At 41.0% G+C, this 18,283-nt stretch overlaps 2 protein-coding genes across 10 annotated transcripts in view; one reads left to right on the forward strand and one right to left on the reverse strand.

Annotated features, from left to right (window-relative positions):
• mark2b (MAP/microtubule affinity-regulating kinase 2b) overlaps positions 1–7,017 on the forward strand; it is a 65,803-nt gene extending 58,786 nt beyond the window's left edge. For 3 of the 7 annotated variants that reach the window (XM_057343911.1, XM_057343958.1, XM_057343926.1), the window contains 3 exons: positions 1,124–1,150; positions 3,323–3,361; positions 4,791–7,017. In XM_057343911.1, coding sequence (XP_057199894.1) covers positions 1,124–1,150; positions 3,323–3,361; positions 4,791–5,226 — 502 coding nt within the window. In that variant the 3' untranslated portion in view covers positions 5,227–7,017. The remainder of the gene's footprint in view (positions 1–1,123; positions 1,151–3,322; positions 3,362–4,790) is intronic. The other 4 variants (XM_057343919.1, XM_057343941.1, XM_057343934.1 and 1 more) reach the window with 4 other exon arrangements.
• A 628-nt stretch (positions 7,018–7,645) lies between these two features.
• rcor2 (REST corepressor 2) lies at positions 7,646–17,804 on the reverse strand. 3 transcript variants are annotated; one of them, XM_057343981.1, is made up of 14 exons: positions 16,371–16,718; positions 16,004–16,274; positions 14,750–14,872; positions 14,385–14,441; positions 14,037–14,117; positions 13,688–13,740; positions 13,427–13,588; positions 12,946–13,070; positions 12,762–12,828; positions 11,985–12,230; positions 11,428–11,505; positions 11,093–11,150; positions 10,635–10,852; positions 7,646–8,991 (listed from the first exon to the last, which is right to left on the reverse strand). In XM_057343981.1, exons 3-14 carry the CDS (start codon positions 14,868–14,870, stop codon positions 8,644–8,646), a joined length of 1,614 nt encoding a protein of 537 aa, XP_057199964.1. In that variant the 5' UTR covers positions 14,871–14,872; positions 16,004–16,274; positions 16,371–16,718; the 3' UTR covers positions 7,646–8,643. The 3 variants fall into 3 exon arrangements, with proteins under 3 accessions (XP_057199964.1, XP_057199974.1, XP_057199955.1); XM_057343991.1 differs by lacking the exons at positions 16,004–16,274; positions 16,371–16,718 and adding an exon at positions 17,689–17,804; XM_057343972.1 differs by lacking the exon at positions 16,004–16,274 and having other exon boundaries at positions 16,371–16,717.
• Between the last annotated feature and the right edge of the window lie 479 nt (positions 17,805–18,283).

An 18,283-nucleotide genomic window follows, 5' to 3' on the forward strand; every position in this document is an offset into this window, starting at 1 on the left:
CATGAAACCGCATTTGCAAGCCATTCATTTGATAGGTGTTCCATAACAGAATTACACGTGCAGTTGATTGTGAAAAAATATTGATTTATTTGGGCCTCAGATTAAGACCTGGAAGTGCTTCATCTTGCCTATCACAAAGATGTCATATGTTGCCGACATGAAATGAATTTGATCATGGTATTAGAAAAGCTTTCTTAACGTCCAACAGTAATCTAGCTATTCAGATGTTTCTTTTCTAAATGACTTTGCTTGCCTTTGTTGCCTCGTGACATCATCTCAATAAGACAAGCTGGTTCAGAAGCAGGGAGATTTCTTCTATTTCAATAAAGTTACAAAGATTTGTTGCTTTAGAATAATGTGCACTGACAGAAACTTGCATTAACACATTAAATGGGGTCCGTTGACTTTAAAGGAATGGTTCACCCAAAATTAAAAATTCTCTCCGTTTATTCATTCTCGTGCCATCTCAGATGTATATGACTTTCTTTTTTCAGAACACAATCGAACATTTTTATATTAAAAGCCCCATCATGTCATCTTTATATGGGACTAAATGGTGAAGCTCCAAAAGCACATAGATCCACGGTATCAATTATCTAATCCAAATGAAAAAATAGTTTAAAATGCTTTTTTGAAGTTAAACAATATGTTTGTGAGAGAACGGTTCATATTTTGAGGTTTTTTAGCGAAATGAACACAAACAGATGGTGAACGTGTCTTGTGACTAGTTGTCATATGTGTTTTTGAGTCCCATGTAAACGGATAACATGACAGCATTATAATATAATATTATTTGTTTATATTCAGGGAAGTGGTACATCCAGGATGACATGAACAAAATGAGTATTTTCAATCTGTTTTATTTTAGATACTGTTACTGTTCATTTTCGGGATTTTGTGTTTTAAACCCTTTAAAGGAGTGTTAATAATTGACAAGAATTTTACTAATGTTACCTGCTCACCTTGAAGAGTTGAAACAGATAACCCATCAAATAACCTTCAATTGACTGTTGCCATGCCCCGAGAAACCCAAGCACTTTTTGAAAATGTCATTGTTTTTTTGGTCTTCAATTTACATGTATGCATCTTTCCTTTTTCTTTTTTCTTTTACTTTGTTTTGTAGAAATCTGTCATTCAGATTCCCCGGAAGGTAGGCAACGATGACCTAACCTCCCTTTGTTTAAGACCTTATATTTCTCTTTCCTCGTTCCTTATCTACATCCCTCAGTGTTTTTTTTCTTTTATATCTTTATTTATTTTTGTGTGCCGTGTCATGACCCCCACTAACCACCAACTACAGCCCTAAAAACCCCACCCGCCTTCAACTACCACAGTAACACCCGAAGCCTATCCCCGTCTCCATCCCTTAATTTCCCTTTCCTGTAAGTTTACCTGGTGATCTCACCTGTGTGTCCCAGATACTGTGTGTTTGACTAGTGCTTCTGCCTGATCAAATAACACGGGGCTTTGAGAACAACACCTGATGTCATCATTAAGACGGCTAATAGGATATGATGTCATGGAAAAAGCCTAGGCCAACAAACTCAACTCCTTTGCATTGATTTGCATCGGTCCCTGTCAATTTAAAAAAGCACTTTGTCTTTCTCAAAACTCAACTATCATCCTAATAAACCATAGCAGTATTTTTCTACGATAAAGGCATTTTCTAAATGTAATAATAAATGTTAATGTCGGGTTTTGTTTGAAAAACTCTTTGGGCTGGAAGTGAGAATGAAGCAAGCGTGTTTTTCACATTAACAAGGACAGCAGCTACAGAAGCTGAGGCCGAACATCTCCAAACTTTTCCATCACATCTCTCTCTTTCTCTGTATATATATCTAAATCTGTGTTGAGCTGATGACTCACACACACACACACACACACACACACACACACACACACACACGCTTTGGTTGACTATCCCCGTGGGGACAGTCCATAGGCATAATGTTTTTTATACTGTACAAACTGTATATTCTATCCCCTATCCCTAAACCTAAAGATCATAGAACACTTTTTGCATTTTTAGATTTTTAAAAAATATTGTTCTGTACATTTTATAAGCTTTTGTGCCTGTGAGGACCTCAATTTTGGTCCCCACAGTGACACGAGTCCCCATGTGTTGGTGTGTATTCAGGTTTATCTCCCCACCGGGATATATAAACATGAACACACACACACATGTTGGGTTTACATGTTTTATGGGGACATTCCATAGACACAATGGTTTTTATACTGTACAAACTGTATATCATATTCCCTAACCCTAAAAGTCACACAAAACTTTCTGCTCTTTTAGATTTTCAAAAAAGTTAATTCTGTATGATTTATAAGCTTGTTTCCTCATGGGGACAAAAAAAGTCCCCACAAGGACAAGGATTTTGGATATTGCCATCTTTGTGGGGACATTTTGTCCCCATACCGTAGGGTTTACCCTTCCCCCCCCCACACACACACACTGAATGGAAGTCACCATCTGTCTGAAGTCACTAACACACTGAGTTAACCTAACAAAAAAAGAGTTTCTTCATCTGATGTAATTATATTGTGTTCATAAACCTGTTTATCTTGGAAATGATGTGAGGTGCTTGTATGGTTTTAACGACCACCAGAGAGCACAAGCGAGCAGTTTAAGACGCTGATGTGTTTGCGCCCTCTGGTGGTCAAAACTGAAATCCATATTGTAATTAATTCCTGTTTGTTATTTGCTGAAATGTAATGCTTTGATTTGTTTTAGAGCCTTTAACTGCACTTAAGTTCAGCTTTGCATGTGTTTTAACCCCTTGCATTCTCTGAACAGATTCATGTGTGTTGTGTTGTGTTATTTCTTTACTTTCTTTCTGTGTTAGTGATTTCTGTCTTCTGTGTGGTTTTACTAGTAGGGTTATGATAGTAATATCGGTTTGCTAAGGGTCTGTTTGTCTGGTGTTTGGGATGCTTGTGTGTTCTGTTATGAGCCAGGCGGACTGTATAGGGCAGGTGACTGTTGGATGTGGTTACCATGGTGATAGGGCTGTGTAGAAATCCTTTAGAGCATCTTGGGCATCATTCTCATAAAACTGAAAGATTTTGTCCGATTCATCTGTTCATTGGCATTTTGCATACATGATTGTACACACACGTGTTGCTATCTCATAAATATGAAATGAAAGCAAGTGAACAAGTGAATCGGTGGACTCTGTGGCCACAGGTTGGTTCTTGAAGGGGAAATGTTTTTATAAGCTTATGTGGTGATGGACTGGCCTAACTCTTTGCGCTCACTGTACTAGTACTGAGTTGAGTAAGAACTCAGACTAAGACTAAATTTGTTACTTTTTTCGAGGAGCCCCTATGAGGGAGAGGGTCAGGAGGAGGGGAGCAGGTGAGAACAAAACGCAAACGCAAGGTTTTCTAAATCCGAATGAATCAGTAAAGAGGTGTAGATGGGCATCGAAGTGGGTTTTTTAATGATTGTTTTGCAAATCAAATAGAAGTAGACGGGATTTAATTGGAGGAATAATTGCAGAGTGTGGATGTGTTTGCGAACGTGAGGGAATTTTCCTTCGAGTGCCTGTGATGTGTCATGATTTTGAAGAGATTTATGTGTTTTGAGCTTCAAATTACAGCCTGTCTTTCTTACATGGCAAACACATGTATAGATGAACGTTTTTTGCTTGTGCGTTTGATTTGTGCACTATTATTAATACTAGTTTTACTATTTAACTATTTTAAAGCCATTGATATACAGTACATTCACACTGCAACCCCCCACTGTATTCAACAATATTCAAAGGCCCCCCTCCCGCTCACAAAAACTCAAAATTATATATAATATAATAATATATAATATTAACTATTAATATTTTTACATTTTTTTATTTTTTTATGCTAATTTTGTCTTTTTTATTATTAGTCATCCTGAGGCCCCCTTGGAAGTCAGCTAGGGCCCCCTTGTGGGCCACGGCCCCCCCTGTTGAGAACCCCTCGTTTAGAGAAACACGTGTCTTTAATATTTTATAAATAATGAATTGTACTGGAAAGAAAAGCTTTATGCTCTTGACTGTTTTGTAATATTTTACATTAATTCAGTAATTGGCTAGATCACAAGTTACTGAACAAGTGAGAAAATTAATTAAAAAAATATATGTAAAATGGTTAAAATATTGTTTTCAATATAAACAAACAGGACAAATTCTGACAGAGGGTATCATAATTAATGCACGGAAGGGTTACCATATCAAATTAGCCAATTGAATAATATTCAGAGCTTCTTAAAGTCCCTGTAAAATTCAAATTAAATTCGATAGAATACGGAAGTAAAAACGACATCTGGTTCACCGTTACTTTTTAAAGGCTCAGACTCTCACAGGAAGAAACTCTGTTGAGCTGTCGTATGTAGTCAAGAATAATATTTCTACTTTAGGTATGTGTGACTTCACATCCTGAGCTGAAGCAGACACGAGAATGTCTTTAAGTGAGAGAGTTCGTTTACAGCAAAAGACTTTCCTCTGTCTCGTGTGTTTGCACTACATAAATTTTCACACGCACATGTGCATGCATACTCTTTTTCCTGTTGTTTAAAACCTTGTGTCTCTCTTCAACCATTACCACTACCCCAACCTCTCTCTCCTTCTTCAACACCCTCCACTCTCAATTTTCCTTCTTTTCTTGTCTCTCAACCATTTCTCACTTTTCTCCCACGCACCTTCCTACATCCTTTGTTCTCATTTCTCTCTGTTTCTGTTCACCCCCTACCGACATCTTCTCAACCTCCTCCACCACCATCCCTCTCTGTCCATCTCTCTCTCCAGATCCATGCTCAGCAGTGCAGAGAAGTCTGAGAAGACTAGCGTGGGGGCGGAGGATGACATCAAGGACACCTCCTCCTCCCCAGGGGGCGGGACTCCTCCGGCCGCGCCCCTTTCCACACTCAAAGAACAAGCAAAGCCTCGCTCGCTCCGTTTCACGTGGAGCATGAAGACCACCTCTTCCATGGAGCCCGGGGAGATGATGAAGGAGATTCGGAAGGTGCTGGACGCCAACAGCTGCGAGTACGAGCTGCGGGAGCGCTACATGCTGCTGTGCATGGCCGGCAACCCCGCCCGTGACGACTTCGTTCAGTGGGAGATGGAGGTGTGCAAGCTGCCTCGCCTCTCGCTCAACGGCGTGCGCTTTAAGAGGATATCCGGAACGTCCATCGCATTCAAGAACATCGCTTCAAAAATCGCCAATGAGCTGAAACTTTGACATTAGAAAATAAACGCAGGAAGTGCACAAGTAGCATTTTAAAATAAAGTCTCAGAACAAGTGGGAGTGGAGAAAATTGCCACTACTCAAAAACACGATGTATACTGCTGGTGTGAGACAGGTTTTAGGTTGACACAAACAGGAAAAATAGAGCATTGGCCCTTCAATCCTGCATACTGAGATTACAATTTGGAGTACGGTGGGAACATCTGTAAGTGTTCTCAGATTAGTGTCCCTGAAAGGAGACGAGTCGTAGGTTTGTTTCTGCTGTTCTTCCCTCATTTCGGTTTTAAACTCCTCATACACATGCACGCACCTGTTGCCAATTGGGACAGACAGTATTAAACACCAAATTTAAATGGGGGGGCCCATTAACCCCCCCAGTATTCACAGGGTGGAGGTGGGCAGTTTAGGACAGGACTGATGTTTTTGTCCCTCTTCAGACACACACTCCCAGCATCTCTTATTCTGTCAACGGGTCACACCAAACCATATAACCATAAGTGAAGGGCCAGCACAGTACCGAGAGGAGTGTAAATTACGGCAAAAGTGATTTGAATTAATCGGCTGGGTTTAGATTTGCTGCACTGGAATAGGTGTATTTCTGTTGCCTTTTTATTTTCTTAGAGAAATTAAATGTTTCACTGTTGTATTTACCAATGATTGTTTTAATATTCTTAGGAAACAATATTTTTTCGTGGTTTCGTGTACTTGATCGTACCCTGCGCCTTTGCCTTTGTGTTAAGAATGTCCTAAAAGCACCATACGACTCCCACTGAAGCTTTCACACTCTAGCCCCAAAGGATTATGGGCCGTATGAACTATTGTGTTTAAAAAAAATCACTGGAAAATACACAAGGACTTGCAACTAAATCATTCCCATGCCAATGTTGTGACTGAGAATTGATGTTAAGCTCTTTCTCAGCATCCTTCATCCCAACACCTGCCTGGTATGACACGATTCAAGCCAAGAACTTTTCATCTCTGTCCTGTCTGGAGGTGCTGGTTTTTATGGCTTATGGCTTTGAGGGTACACTCAATGAAAATGTTGAGCATGTGTATGCGAGATGATGATGATGGAGTGTCATATCCGAATAACCAAAAGGCTAGCTTCATATTTAATGCAGAGACTGTATTAACACGTAACCTTGAGACCACAAGTAACTGCCGCAGAGTCAGACATTGGCTGGAGCCTTCATCGGGTTTCTGTTAATTCCAATATTTTGTCTACATTAGCATTTTCACGAAATATCAGACGTCATTCGTGCAAAAGCACATCAGGAGTGCAAGAATAAAGGAAGTGGAGCAAAAAAGCAGGGGGAAAAGGGTACACCGGTGTCGTGCTTCAGTGAACGTGTGTATCCGTCCATCTTTGCTGAACTGTACATGCTTGCATGCATCCTCTAGTTGACATTGGGTGCACTGTCACCTTTATTGTTATTTAAAGATGAGGGGATCGTGTCTCCTTATAAAGTCAGTCAACAGTTTGGAGACAACTGTGCACATGTTTTATATCTTCATAGAAAATAATGAATTTTTGTCACGTAATTTGCTGTTCTCACAAATGATCATTTGTTTAAGGTGCTGGGGATCCAATTCTTTTTAGTATTGGTTATTATTTTCTTCAGGGTTGATTATTTGTATTTACATATGTTTTTCATTGCTGTAATTTTATGTTGTGTCAGACTCTTTGCTCTTGGGTTAAAGGGGGTTTGGATAGAGAAATACATCTTTTTTCTTTTTGTGCAAAGATGACCATGATCAATAATAGTAATAAAGCAATTACATTCAGTCTGGCTATATATAAACTGAGACGTGTTCTAACACTTAATATACGTAGGCCCAGTTTCACAGACAAGATTTAGCTTAAGCCAGGACTAGTGGAATTAAGATATTTAAGTCGCTTTTATAAAAATGCCTCCGTAAAAAACATTACTGGTGTGCATTTTAAGACAAAACAATGGCAATGGTATATTTTAAGGTACAGTATGTCAGTGCACGTTATTTTCAGTTAAGACAGCCCAAAATTTCATTTTAGTCTGGGACTAGTCTTAAGCCTTGTCTGTGAAACCGGGTGAAGAATATTATTATAAGTGTACACTTGAGTGTTGTTATAATCTTTTCTAGTTGCTCACTGAATGAGCTCTTTAACTATTTGTTTGTAATTCATCATCCTAACCAGGTGCAATGTGAAAGTGTTCCCCTAAATCCTACAATAGCTCACTGTAATGAACAAAACGTAAAAGTTTTTTTGCTTGTTTTCTGTGGTTTCCCAGTGGAAAGTCCCACCCACAAATAAATACACAATTGGTCCAAAACCCAGGCCACATAACTGCATCGTAAACACGAAATAGACATTTTACTTGTGGCTTGAAATTGGTCACCCCACACCTTAGATTATAACAAATTGTACTAGGGTTTTGTATGCAACATGTAACGTGCTCATTTGGTCATTTTTCCTTTATTTTGAAAAAAATCTGAAAACAACCAAAAATAATCACAAGCAAATCCATTTCACATGTAAACAGTTTTCACGTACAACGTTTTGGAAGAAACGAGAATTCTCCTTAACAGCAAGCGTTTTCAGACATCATTAGCGTTTCAACGGCTCACGTTTGTGCCTTTAAGAGCAATATAAACTCAGTGTATTCAGAGTTGCAACAATCAATCAAGTATTCCGCGTCATCGAGTGCTTAGTCAATATTACCTAGTACTACATAAATTCACTACCTAACAATATCTAATCTTACAAACAAGAAAAACTGCTTCACCCAGTCCGATTCTCTGATCATGGCTCTTCAATGGGAGAGTAAACCCAATTTCCCAGTTTCCTGATACCAGGTGCAGTTCACAACACTCTGTAGTCACACACACTAGATGATGTGCAGCTGTTGCCATAGAGATGGTGGAAGGAACTCACGTGACTGTCCTCATGACAGTTTTAATTGATATAGCAATCCAGTGTACAAGGTTTTTTACCTCTTAATTTTGGTTAAAATTCAAACTTCTCTACATTGTTGCCGAACTTTCTATGACAGATGGTGTTCAATAGCTGTAGCTGTGCTTGGGATTGGTAATGAGGTATAACTGTAGAACCTGAGGACAGGTGAGTTTGTGGTGCAGTAAGGTTTATGGCAAGACTGAGTTTTTTATGTAAATGCATGTATACGGAAGGTTCATACTGCATAATTCCCTCTGTGATTTGCATGTTAGCCATCTCTGACCTAACTCACTAAATGTGTTTTGGTGCATTTCCAACCCAGCATTGCTTCCTGTACACCTCTGTTTTTATTCCATTTCTTTAACATTGCCCTTTCACACAGACTTCAAACCACATTTGTAAATTCTCCATTGATCAAAGAATTCGGGTCACTAAAACTCCTACATCATTGTAAAAGGGCAACAGCTACACCACGATCAGTGTGACTGGGGGGATTCCAGCTTCAGTCCCACCAGAGAGGGCGGCAGCTGTCCGGTAGAGGAGTCTAGAGAGTTCCTCAGTGCCCCCTGGTGGAGCGATGATGCCACTGCGGGTCTGATAAGAGGAGGGGGAGGGTGGTTGTGGGGTGTCCGGTTTTGTAGAGGTCGCGTTTGTAATGGGGGAGGCTGCCGGAGCAGACTGGGAGGCGCTGCGGGGGGAGCAGGGCGCAATAACGGTGGAGGTTGGGTGAAAGACTGGGCCGAGTTGGTGTTCCCAGTAACACTGGTGTCAGAGGAGGGCAGGGGACTGTCAGAGTGAGGGGGAGAGATACCGTCCATCCTCGCCTATAACAACAAGAGAAATGACAAAGAATGAGAAAACAGCACTAAGTGAAAAAAAGTCATAAGACAACAATTCTTTCTTTGTTCACATGTTGAAGTCCGAGTAAAGTGACCTTAAAATATGTGTTCTGAGTTTGTCACACAACAGAAAAGTGTGTTATTAACCACCCAGCCAAATGTGAATGGAGAAAAAATATCCAAGTAAAAAAAATAAGTTATTAAAATCTTGGAAAAATAAGCAGGACTCTCTGCTCTCAAACGCTGGAGGCGTGTGTCCGCTGTTGGCGCTGAAACCACGCCCACTCACGTTCAAACGGAGTCTCCAGCCCGGTAGGCTATTTGTGAATTATGTTTGTGAATACGTTTTATGGGAGGATTTGAATTCAAACACGCGCCAGTCAATGCGCGCGATATTCATCAATAGATAATTCACGAGTTCGCCTATGCAGAAAAGGTATGCGTATTTGGCGTGCTGTCCGGGGAGAGGGCTCTGAGCCCGGCAGTTTCTTCCGAACTCGGAGTAACGCTACTCTCCCCCTCAGTGGTGTAGTCTAGTTTTTTGAAGTGAGTATACTCTGATTCGTGGTGAGGAGCCGGGGTGGTGGAGGGATGCCTGAAGACTGTAGAGAGAATGCAGGCAAGACAGCTTTGTCTATTTGTGACCCTGACAACAAAACCAGTCTTATGGGTCAATTTTTCGAAATTGAGATTTTTACATCATCTGAAAGCTGAATAAATAAACTTTCTATAGATATATGAGTTGTTAGAATAGGACAATATCTGACTGAGATACAACCGTTTAAAACTCTGGAATCTGAGAGCGCAAAAAAAAATCAAAATATTGAGAAAATTGCCTTTGAAGTTGTTAATCAGGGGCACTGTGGCAGACCATCCACTCACAAAAATAAAGTTTTTATATATTTAAGGTAGGAAATTTACAAAATATCTTCATGGAACATGATCTTTACTTAATATCCTAATGATTTTTGGCATAAAAGAAAAATCGGTAATTTTGACCCACACAATGTATTTTTGTCTTTTACTAAAAATGTTCCCGTGCTACTTAAGACTGGTTTTGTGATCCAGGGTCACATTTGTAGTGGTTCTCTCTTGAGCTGATAAGGTAGATGCTGAGATTGCTGATAGCGAACCAGCCGGGTGGATTATGTGCTGGTGCTCGTCCCGAAATTTGTTAATGAAACATCATTCACGGAAGCACGTCGCGATCACGTACAGTGATCCTCATTCCGTTCGCGTTATTCTCCATCCATTCGCGTCTGCGTTACCATTTGCTTGTTATTTGGAGTGAGCGTGAGAAAGCCTGAAAGCATGTGCGTAAGAGCTTACAACCCTGAGCTCGTGATTGAGCAGACACCTGATGGGGCGCTCTAGTGATAAGGGGAGGGGCCATGCATGCTCGGACGCTCCATTGCGTCATCGATCCCCCGTTTTAGCCCCGCCCAAAAAATCCTGAACAGAGAATTGGTGAAAAACTGTTTAACTCCACAATTAAGTACTACATACTTCTGAGTCTTTATAATGTGTTTCAGCAATACATTTCTAACATCTATTATGTGTTTTGAAACAATTCTCAGTATTCTCTTTACCCTGACTTTAAAGATGCTATAAATTTCTTCATCCCTCACCTCATCATCTTCCACTCCCGTCGACCCATTCAGCTCCACTTCTGCCGTTCTCCCCCTGCTGCCCTGAACCACATCCTGTTCTGCCTGCCATTCACGCAGCACCTCCTCAAGATTGAAGCGTCTTCGGTAGCTCACAAAGAATGAGCTCACCTGTGCTACCGTCTTGTTGCCAATCACGTCTGCTATGGCTGCAAAGTCTTTGCCGTAACGGCGGACAGCTGCAGGAGACGGATGGAAAATACTGACATTATAAAACTGAGACAATATGAGACAACCCAGAATCCAGCATTATCATCATAGCAGGTAAACAATCTTTCTAGTGTCTTTTAGTTTAAAAAGAATATTTTATTGTACACGACAACAGTAGGTATATAAATGTACTGTGTTAAACACACGTGGTAAACACTGAATGGGGTTAAATTTCTATGATGAATTTTATACATGATCATGTATCTCACCCTGAACAGCCAGGAGCTGCTCCTCTGTCGACCAACGCGAGTTCATTTTTTGGGTGGGCTGAAGAGCAAAAGAGCACGAGACAAAAAATGATGAGTATAATTTACCATAACACAATGGCCTTGCCCTGAATCCAGATACAGATTTAGTAAGCTCTTGCACTATAGTGTATGCTGTTGCTAGCCTTATCTAGGTTTTGGAAATGAACCCTGTACAAATTCAATTCAACACCTTGTAATGTGATGTCTTAACTCGATGAAACCTCTGTGCTACAATTACTACAATTTCTTAATGACGTGTGGATGTGTGTGCCAGAGAAGTACACGTGAGGAAATACCTCTGCTGGTCTCACGCCATCAATTCCATCACTTATGTTGTGCTTCAGCATGCTGTTGGTTTGCTTGATACTTTGGACCTAATAAAAAACAAGGTCATAAAAAGAGAGGGTTGAGTTTGATAAGTAATGTGTGCCTGGTTGGGTACGGTAAATTTATAGATTAGATGCAAACTATTTTGGCACTGCATTTTGGTTTGTAGTTATTGATAAACCTTTCCTTATATTCCAAGAAAATATTTAAAATGCTTTTTCTAATAATGCAGTCAATAATCTCATTTTATTTCTTCTTTCCAACAGAAAGACTATAATGTTATGCAATTCTCCGTGTCTCAAAAGTAACGTTACTTTTTTTGTAATACGGTTAAATCATACAGTAACCGAGTTCAGTAGTGCACAACCTGTGGGATACAAACAGTTCAAAACTATTTTGTGGTCTCATCTAATTCTAGCTATTAATGTACAGTATACTGTATGTAGTTCGTTTCTATAGGAACTACCAAATAGCACTGACCATTCGACTGTGTTTTTCACAAGTGATGTGTCTGTGTGCATGTCACCTGTCTCTTAAGTGACACCAGCTGTGTGTCCACCTGTCTAATCGTAAGAGTTCCTGAGTCAGTGGAGGCCGAGACGGCAACAATGTCCTCCTGCTCCAGGTACATCCCTTTAGGAGGTCTCCGGCGAGCCCGTAGAGGATGGTGTCGATACTGTGCACCCTGGTTCTCTTTCCGTATTGGACCAGTCTTGCTTGGGTCCTTATCGCTCCCTCCTCCTCCTCCCTTTCCAGGGTTCTGCTTTGCAGACTAAAATGCAACACATGAAAAGTAAAACAATTACAAAAAACAAACTCAAAAAACTCATTTATTTTCCATGCACATCTTTGTGGCACACAAAAGGGACATTTTGGAAGAAACTCCGACTCCGAGCATCTCTTTTCCCTACACAGACAGTTCGCGCTGCACTAGAAAGTAAACTTTTCATACATATAAATAATTGACAAAGTTTCTCCGCTGAAGCTCTCAAATCACATTTTACTCTCTTAACATGCGTATTTGAATTGGCACGTGTCCCCATAACACAGAACCAGTGAATGTATTGTTTTGTTGCGAGCACCATCAACGGTTATAGTATGGAAAATAGTTGCAATCATTTCCTTTGTGCCCCACTAATAAAAAGCATTAGCATACAGGTTTAAAAAGGCATAATTTAACTTGTGAACTATTAACATGTATTTACACCCATAATATTAGCATGAATGGTTATTGATCAATATCACTTTATAATATACTGAACTGCAACAGGATCTGTTATAGCATTTAACAGTCACGGCTCACCTCTTTCCTGGCGTTAATGTCAAAGTCACTATCGCTGCCTGGATCTCCTTCCTCTATCTCATCATTACTGTCAGGAACAAAAACACACACATAGAAACTGTGTACGTCTGGAAACTGTAACTTTACTATTCATCTTCCTTTCTCTCCATATTTCTCTCAGTGTCTTTCTCTCCACTCCTCTTACCTCTCATCCTTTCCTCTTTTGCTGAGGAGCTTGCGTGCTTGGCGGTCCATGACGCTGGTCCGGGTTCTGGTTTTCTTCCAGGAATAGTAGTATTTCACCAGACATGAGATCAGTTTGTCAGGCAGCTGTGAAATAAAAATGCATAAATGTGCGATACACACTAGTTCTTAAAGCCCAAAGGCGATTGCAAAAATGTTTCTCCAATCCTGGATTGGGATAGTTGTATGTTTTTGTGGAATGGTTGACTGCGATTAGACACCGTCACAGAGCTGTAAAGCTCACGGAAACCCTCAGCTCAATACAAATCAATAGTTCAAACGGTTTAAGACCTCGCCTCGCCATGACTCTCTACAAAGACGTGCGACTCTATACTGGGCTCCATCTACAGACGCCTGCTCTCCTGTAGGCAGATGTGAGAGCGGCAGATGACTCTTATGTAATCCATCTTGCCTCCATCCCTCCCGCTCTCTCTCCCTCTCACCATCTGTTGGATGCGATGGAAGCTCTTGCCGTGGAAACTGAAGGCCTGTTCGAAGAGAACTTTGTCTTCCAATGTCCACTCATCAGGAAAGGGAGTGAAGTTGGCCAGATCGGCCAGTGACTTCTCCACATCATGCTTGTGCCACAGGAGCATGCCAAGAGCCTGTTGAGATGAAACATCTCATCAGAGACCGTCACATCCGACAGATGAGGTTTTGAAATCAAGCCTAATATTGGTATAATGTGAAATGGCAGCCAGTACCTGTTCCATGTTGTACCCATGCTTCTCTTTGGCCAGCAGAATGTACTCATCCACTGAGAGTGAGAGATAGAACGTCACGTAAAAATGTGATGAATCACAATATTGTATTATATCAATTATGTAAGCAGAATAAAACTACAGAGTTATAAAAGGAAAATGTCACTAGAACGGGTATACAAGTGACATCTCATTGCCATTGACCACTCAGAATCAGGTATTCCAGACAACCATGAAATGCATTAGTAGTAGTACAGTGCTACAATATGACTTCCTTTTAAGACTGTGTATATGATGGTAATGTTCTCATGAGCAGTTTTTACATATTTCTGTAGGTGAATAATATACTTACACATGGCATCAGACACTTGGCTGTTGGGTGACCACACCAGCATGCTCCTCTGGTCCTTCTCACTACAGTGAGATGCGCAGTCTGCCAACACAAGTAACAATCTCACGTCTGTAATTCTCACTTTAGTGCCATACAAATAATACAATCCTGCCAAATCATGTCTTTTTTTAACCTTGCACCTCTTTGCTGTTCTTCTGGCTTTATTTGGCGTGTTGCATACTTAGCTGTTTTCTCTCTTGTCTCCTATGACCGTGTTGTGCATAAGCACCTTTATCATGCTAGAAAAACGGCTAAGGCTGCATGGAGTTGGAGTTGGAGTTCTGAAAGAGAATCCCATTTTCCATTTACCTGGCTTGTATTCCGGGATCTGTGCCTGGTAGTCCCCGCCAACGCGAATCATACTGTCTGTTTAAAAAGAGCAAGAGAGACGGTCGGGAAGAGAATGAAATCACACCGGCAGGCAGAGTCAGAAACTGGCAGAGCATCCTCGCAGAGGGCAGAGGATGAAAAGTGGGAGGAGACAGCAGGAAAGAGAACAGGGAGCCCTGCCTCACAGAGCACACATAAATGGGTGTCTACTCGTACAGACACAAATCTACAGAAGTATGTTACACTTTAAAGAAGCAATTTGGGAAGGAAACTCTTGGCTGCCATATGAGTGAATAAAGGTGCAGATGGTGGCTTCGGGTTGTGTGTGCATGTGTCAGACGTACCACGTGGGTGTTCCTCATCACTGCTCTCGTCCTCGGAGTGCTGGCTGCTGCCATTCGTGACGGTTTTAGCCCTGCTTCGGGACAGAACACCAGAGCCCGATCGCTCCATCACCGATGGCATGGCTAAAGGAGAAGGGAGATTCACAGGGTCAGCATTTGCTTTTAAAGGGATAGTTCACCCCAAAAGGGAAATTCTGTCATCATTTACTCGCCCTCTTTTCATTTCCAACCTGTATGACTTTCTTTCTAACATAGAACACAAAAGAAGTCATTTCGAAGAAAGTTGGTATCCGAAAAGTGCCGGCACCCATTCACTTCCATTGTACGGACACAAAACCAATGCAAGTGAATGGACGCCGGTTGACAATATTCTTCAAAATATCTTCTTTTGCGTTCTGCGGAAGAAAGAAAGTTATACAGGGTTGAAATCACAAGAGGGCGAGTAAATGATGAATTTTCATTTTTAGGTGAACTATCACAATTTGTCCTTCATGTAGCAGCATCCTTGACACAAATGATTTCAAATGAATTCATAATGTAATCAAATGTGGAGGAAACTTGATTTTTTTATTCATAAGAAGACATAGTAGTACATTGTGATCAAAACACTTCCAACCACAATATTACACAATCCAGATTAGGAACAGGAGAACATGTCACAGCAAGTAACTGAGTTCTGAATATTTATTGACTACCACAGTCACATCTTTCAAACGGCTTGCTTTATTCGCCAAGATGTGTTTTTCATAACAAACTGAAACGTATCTACTTTGTAGCACGATATTTAAATGCGCTTGCTTGTGTGTTTTGAACAGCGGGTGATGGAGTCTCTAAGCGCTGGACACAGTGTGTAACGTTACAAGAACACATCTTGATAACGTCCGTGCGTTATAATCCCAATAAATCAAACAAAAAGTCTTTGTTTCGTTTAGGCTTTATGTCTTAATGTCGGATACAACTATGCCATTGTGATAGCAAACCACCAAACTGCATCGCTCGTTAGTTTTCCCATGTACAAGCCACATAACGTCACCTTTAACAAACAAGAAACTAGTATACAAACCATTAAAAGCTGGTAAAGTGAACACAAAGACGGCCAGACTATTTGTGATTAGAACAAATAGTAAAACATATCAAGAAAAGTTCATTTTACTTAACCTTGTAAAATTGGTATTACTTAGCATAAAATGCAGACGACCGTTAGTTTAATTTTATGCTCGAAATCACTCAAGTGTGCGTGCGTTATACAATCACCCCGTCACGACCATTGACTATGAGCTGTGACGTCACATTCAGGGTCTCTATTGAATGAAGTTGCCGTCTGGTATACTGTGAATTAATTGCACTCTTCACATGAGCGTAAAAGACTTTGTTGGGCAGTGCTTTGCTAAACAAACTGTCCCTATCGAGTCTTAACGGTGTTTCAGTTGAAAAACAGTTATCAATTGTCTCGTTAAACTCCTCCGAGAGGTCGCATCACTCCGTCCACCATCCAATCATCCGTTCCTTGTTCATTTAAACATTTCTGCAAGTAAAAGCGCACGGATCATGTATGGACGACGGTAATATATCGTTGAAACTTGAAAAGTAAAGAAAAAGGAAAAATCATCTTTCTCCTCACCTCACTCTTCGCACAGTCGCTCACTCAAGTCTGAGTCCTTTTGTGTGGAGCCACGCTTATGTCCCTATTCCAGTTGTTGGCTAGCTGTCGCTGAACATTTGCCTTACAACGTTAGTTACGAGTCCGAGTAGCAGTTCATTACCTGGCTTGCTTTCTTTCCTATTCAAATGTGCTAAGCGACAGACACGTGCTCTAAAACATCAACTCTGGGCACGTTTCCTTATGTTGCTGCAACTACATATAAACTTGAGTGGATATTCACACGTTTCTCATTCTCTCCGGTTCACAGCATCGGCCGCATAGAGATCCTATCCGTGTGTATGTGCCGGGGAGACCTGAGAACCTCTCACTACTGAGATAATCTTCCGCATCGTTCGCCTCTCCCCGACTAACTTCTATTTCAATTATATAGTCCTTTATACCGGCATCGGAATTAATAAGCGATACGAGCGATGCAGGGCTCGTTTTTTGTCATCAAAGTCATCTTACTTTCATACCTGATATATTCTCTTTTGTAAACAAAACGTTGATTGAAATCCATCATAACATTCGTTATTTAGAGGTTAATGTCGTCTGTATGTTTGGGTTTCGAACAAATATTTAAGCCTATCGTGAGAAGCACTGTAAACAAACAAGGGTATGCATTAAAGCGACGCTTAATTTGTGTTACCTGCGGTGCCCCCACATTAAATCATACGGAACTACTTCCTGCTGTGTGCGCGGAGGGATTCGTCAGCTGTGCAATGCAGTGCTAAGGCTGTCCAGAGCTTTCACTAACGTGTGCGAGAGAAAGAAGACTAGAACTTGCTTATATTTATTACATTAATGAGCATTTTATGAAAGCATCATATTTTAGCCCATTTTACCCTATAAAGTTAAACAGGGATGAATGAGCCTTAAAAAAAATCACAGTCATGTAGGCCTTGGTCTACACTAATTAAATATAAACCCAGACGCATTACTGGTGAAAACAAACTTAATATATATACATAACTCGTATGCTGAAATACATATTAAAATAAACAGACAGAATTCAGATTCATCTGAAACACCCCCTCCAGACACTATTCTACCAGCAGGCCCAAGTGATGGACAGATCCTTCCTGGCACATCCATATACATTGATATTCTTTCTTTGTGGCTCTTTTTACTTGCAAACAAGAACAGATACAGACATACCAGCACTTGTGGCACAAGACCCCTCCCAGCCATCCTCTCTCTCTGGTTTTCTCCCTCTCCTACCATCTCCTCCCTCCTCTCTTTTGTGCCATCTTCCCAGTTTTCTGCAAAAGCACCATGTCCATTTTCTCCAACTCACCTTAGTTGTCCTTTTATGATAATCTATCCTTGTCTTTTTCTCCTCCTCTGTTACTCCTCTTCCTCTCTGTTAGACTTCCTCCATCCTCATCACCTCTGAGTTCCTCTTTCCTCCCCTCCCCCTCTCTCTATTCCTCCTCTTCTTGCACCCCCCAACGCGGGCGTGCACGCGCGCACATACACACCAGGCAGAGAGTCTAATATTCTCTGCTGGCAACCACAGGCCTCGTAGTGTAGCAGCTACCCAGTTTAGACACACAACCAATCTTCAGATATACACATGGAGAGGCCAGACCTACTGTTATTTTGCCACATTAATATGGCCTTAATTGTTAGTCGGCCCCATTGTCTTTATTCAGAAACATACAACAGTTATTTATTCAAACCTGTATATCACACAACTCGAATAGGCCTAGATCAAAAGTGCAGACGTGATTTTAGTGTGAGTTGTAGTGCAACGGAAGCAGCGATTTTAACAGCGGTAAACTCTCTGACCCCCCTTGCTTCCCCTCCTGAAAACGCCATCTCTCCCCGTCGCGAGACAGATTACCCGAAAACAAAAGATTCGAGGCGGGGCTTTGTGAAGGGCCATCTGC

The sequence above is a fragment of the Triplophysa rosa genome, linkage group LG1 (assembly GCF_024868665.1).
Source record: "Triplophysa rosa linkage group LG1, Trosa_1v2, whole genome shotgun sequence".
Classification (NCBI taxonomy): domain Eukaryota; kingdom Metazoa; phylum Chordata; class Actinopteri; order Cypriniformes; family Nemacheilidae; genus Triplophysa; species Triplophysa rosa.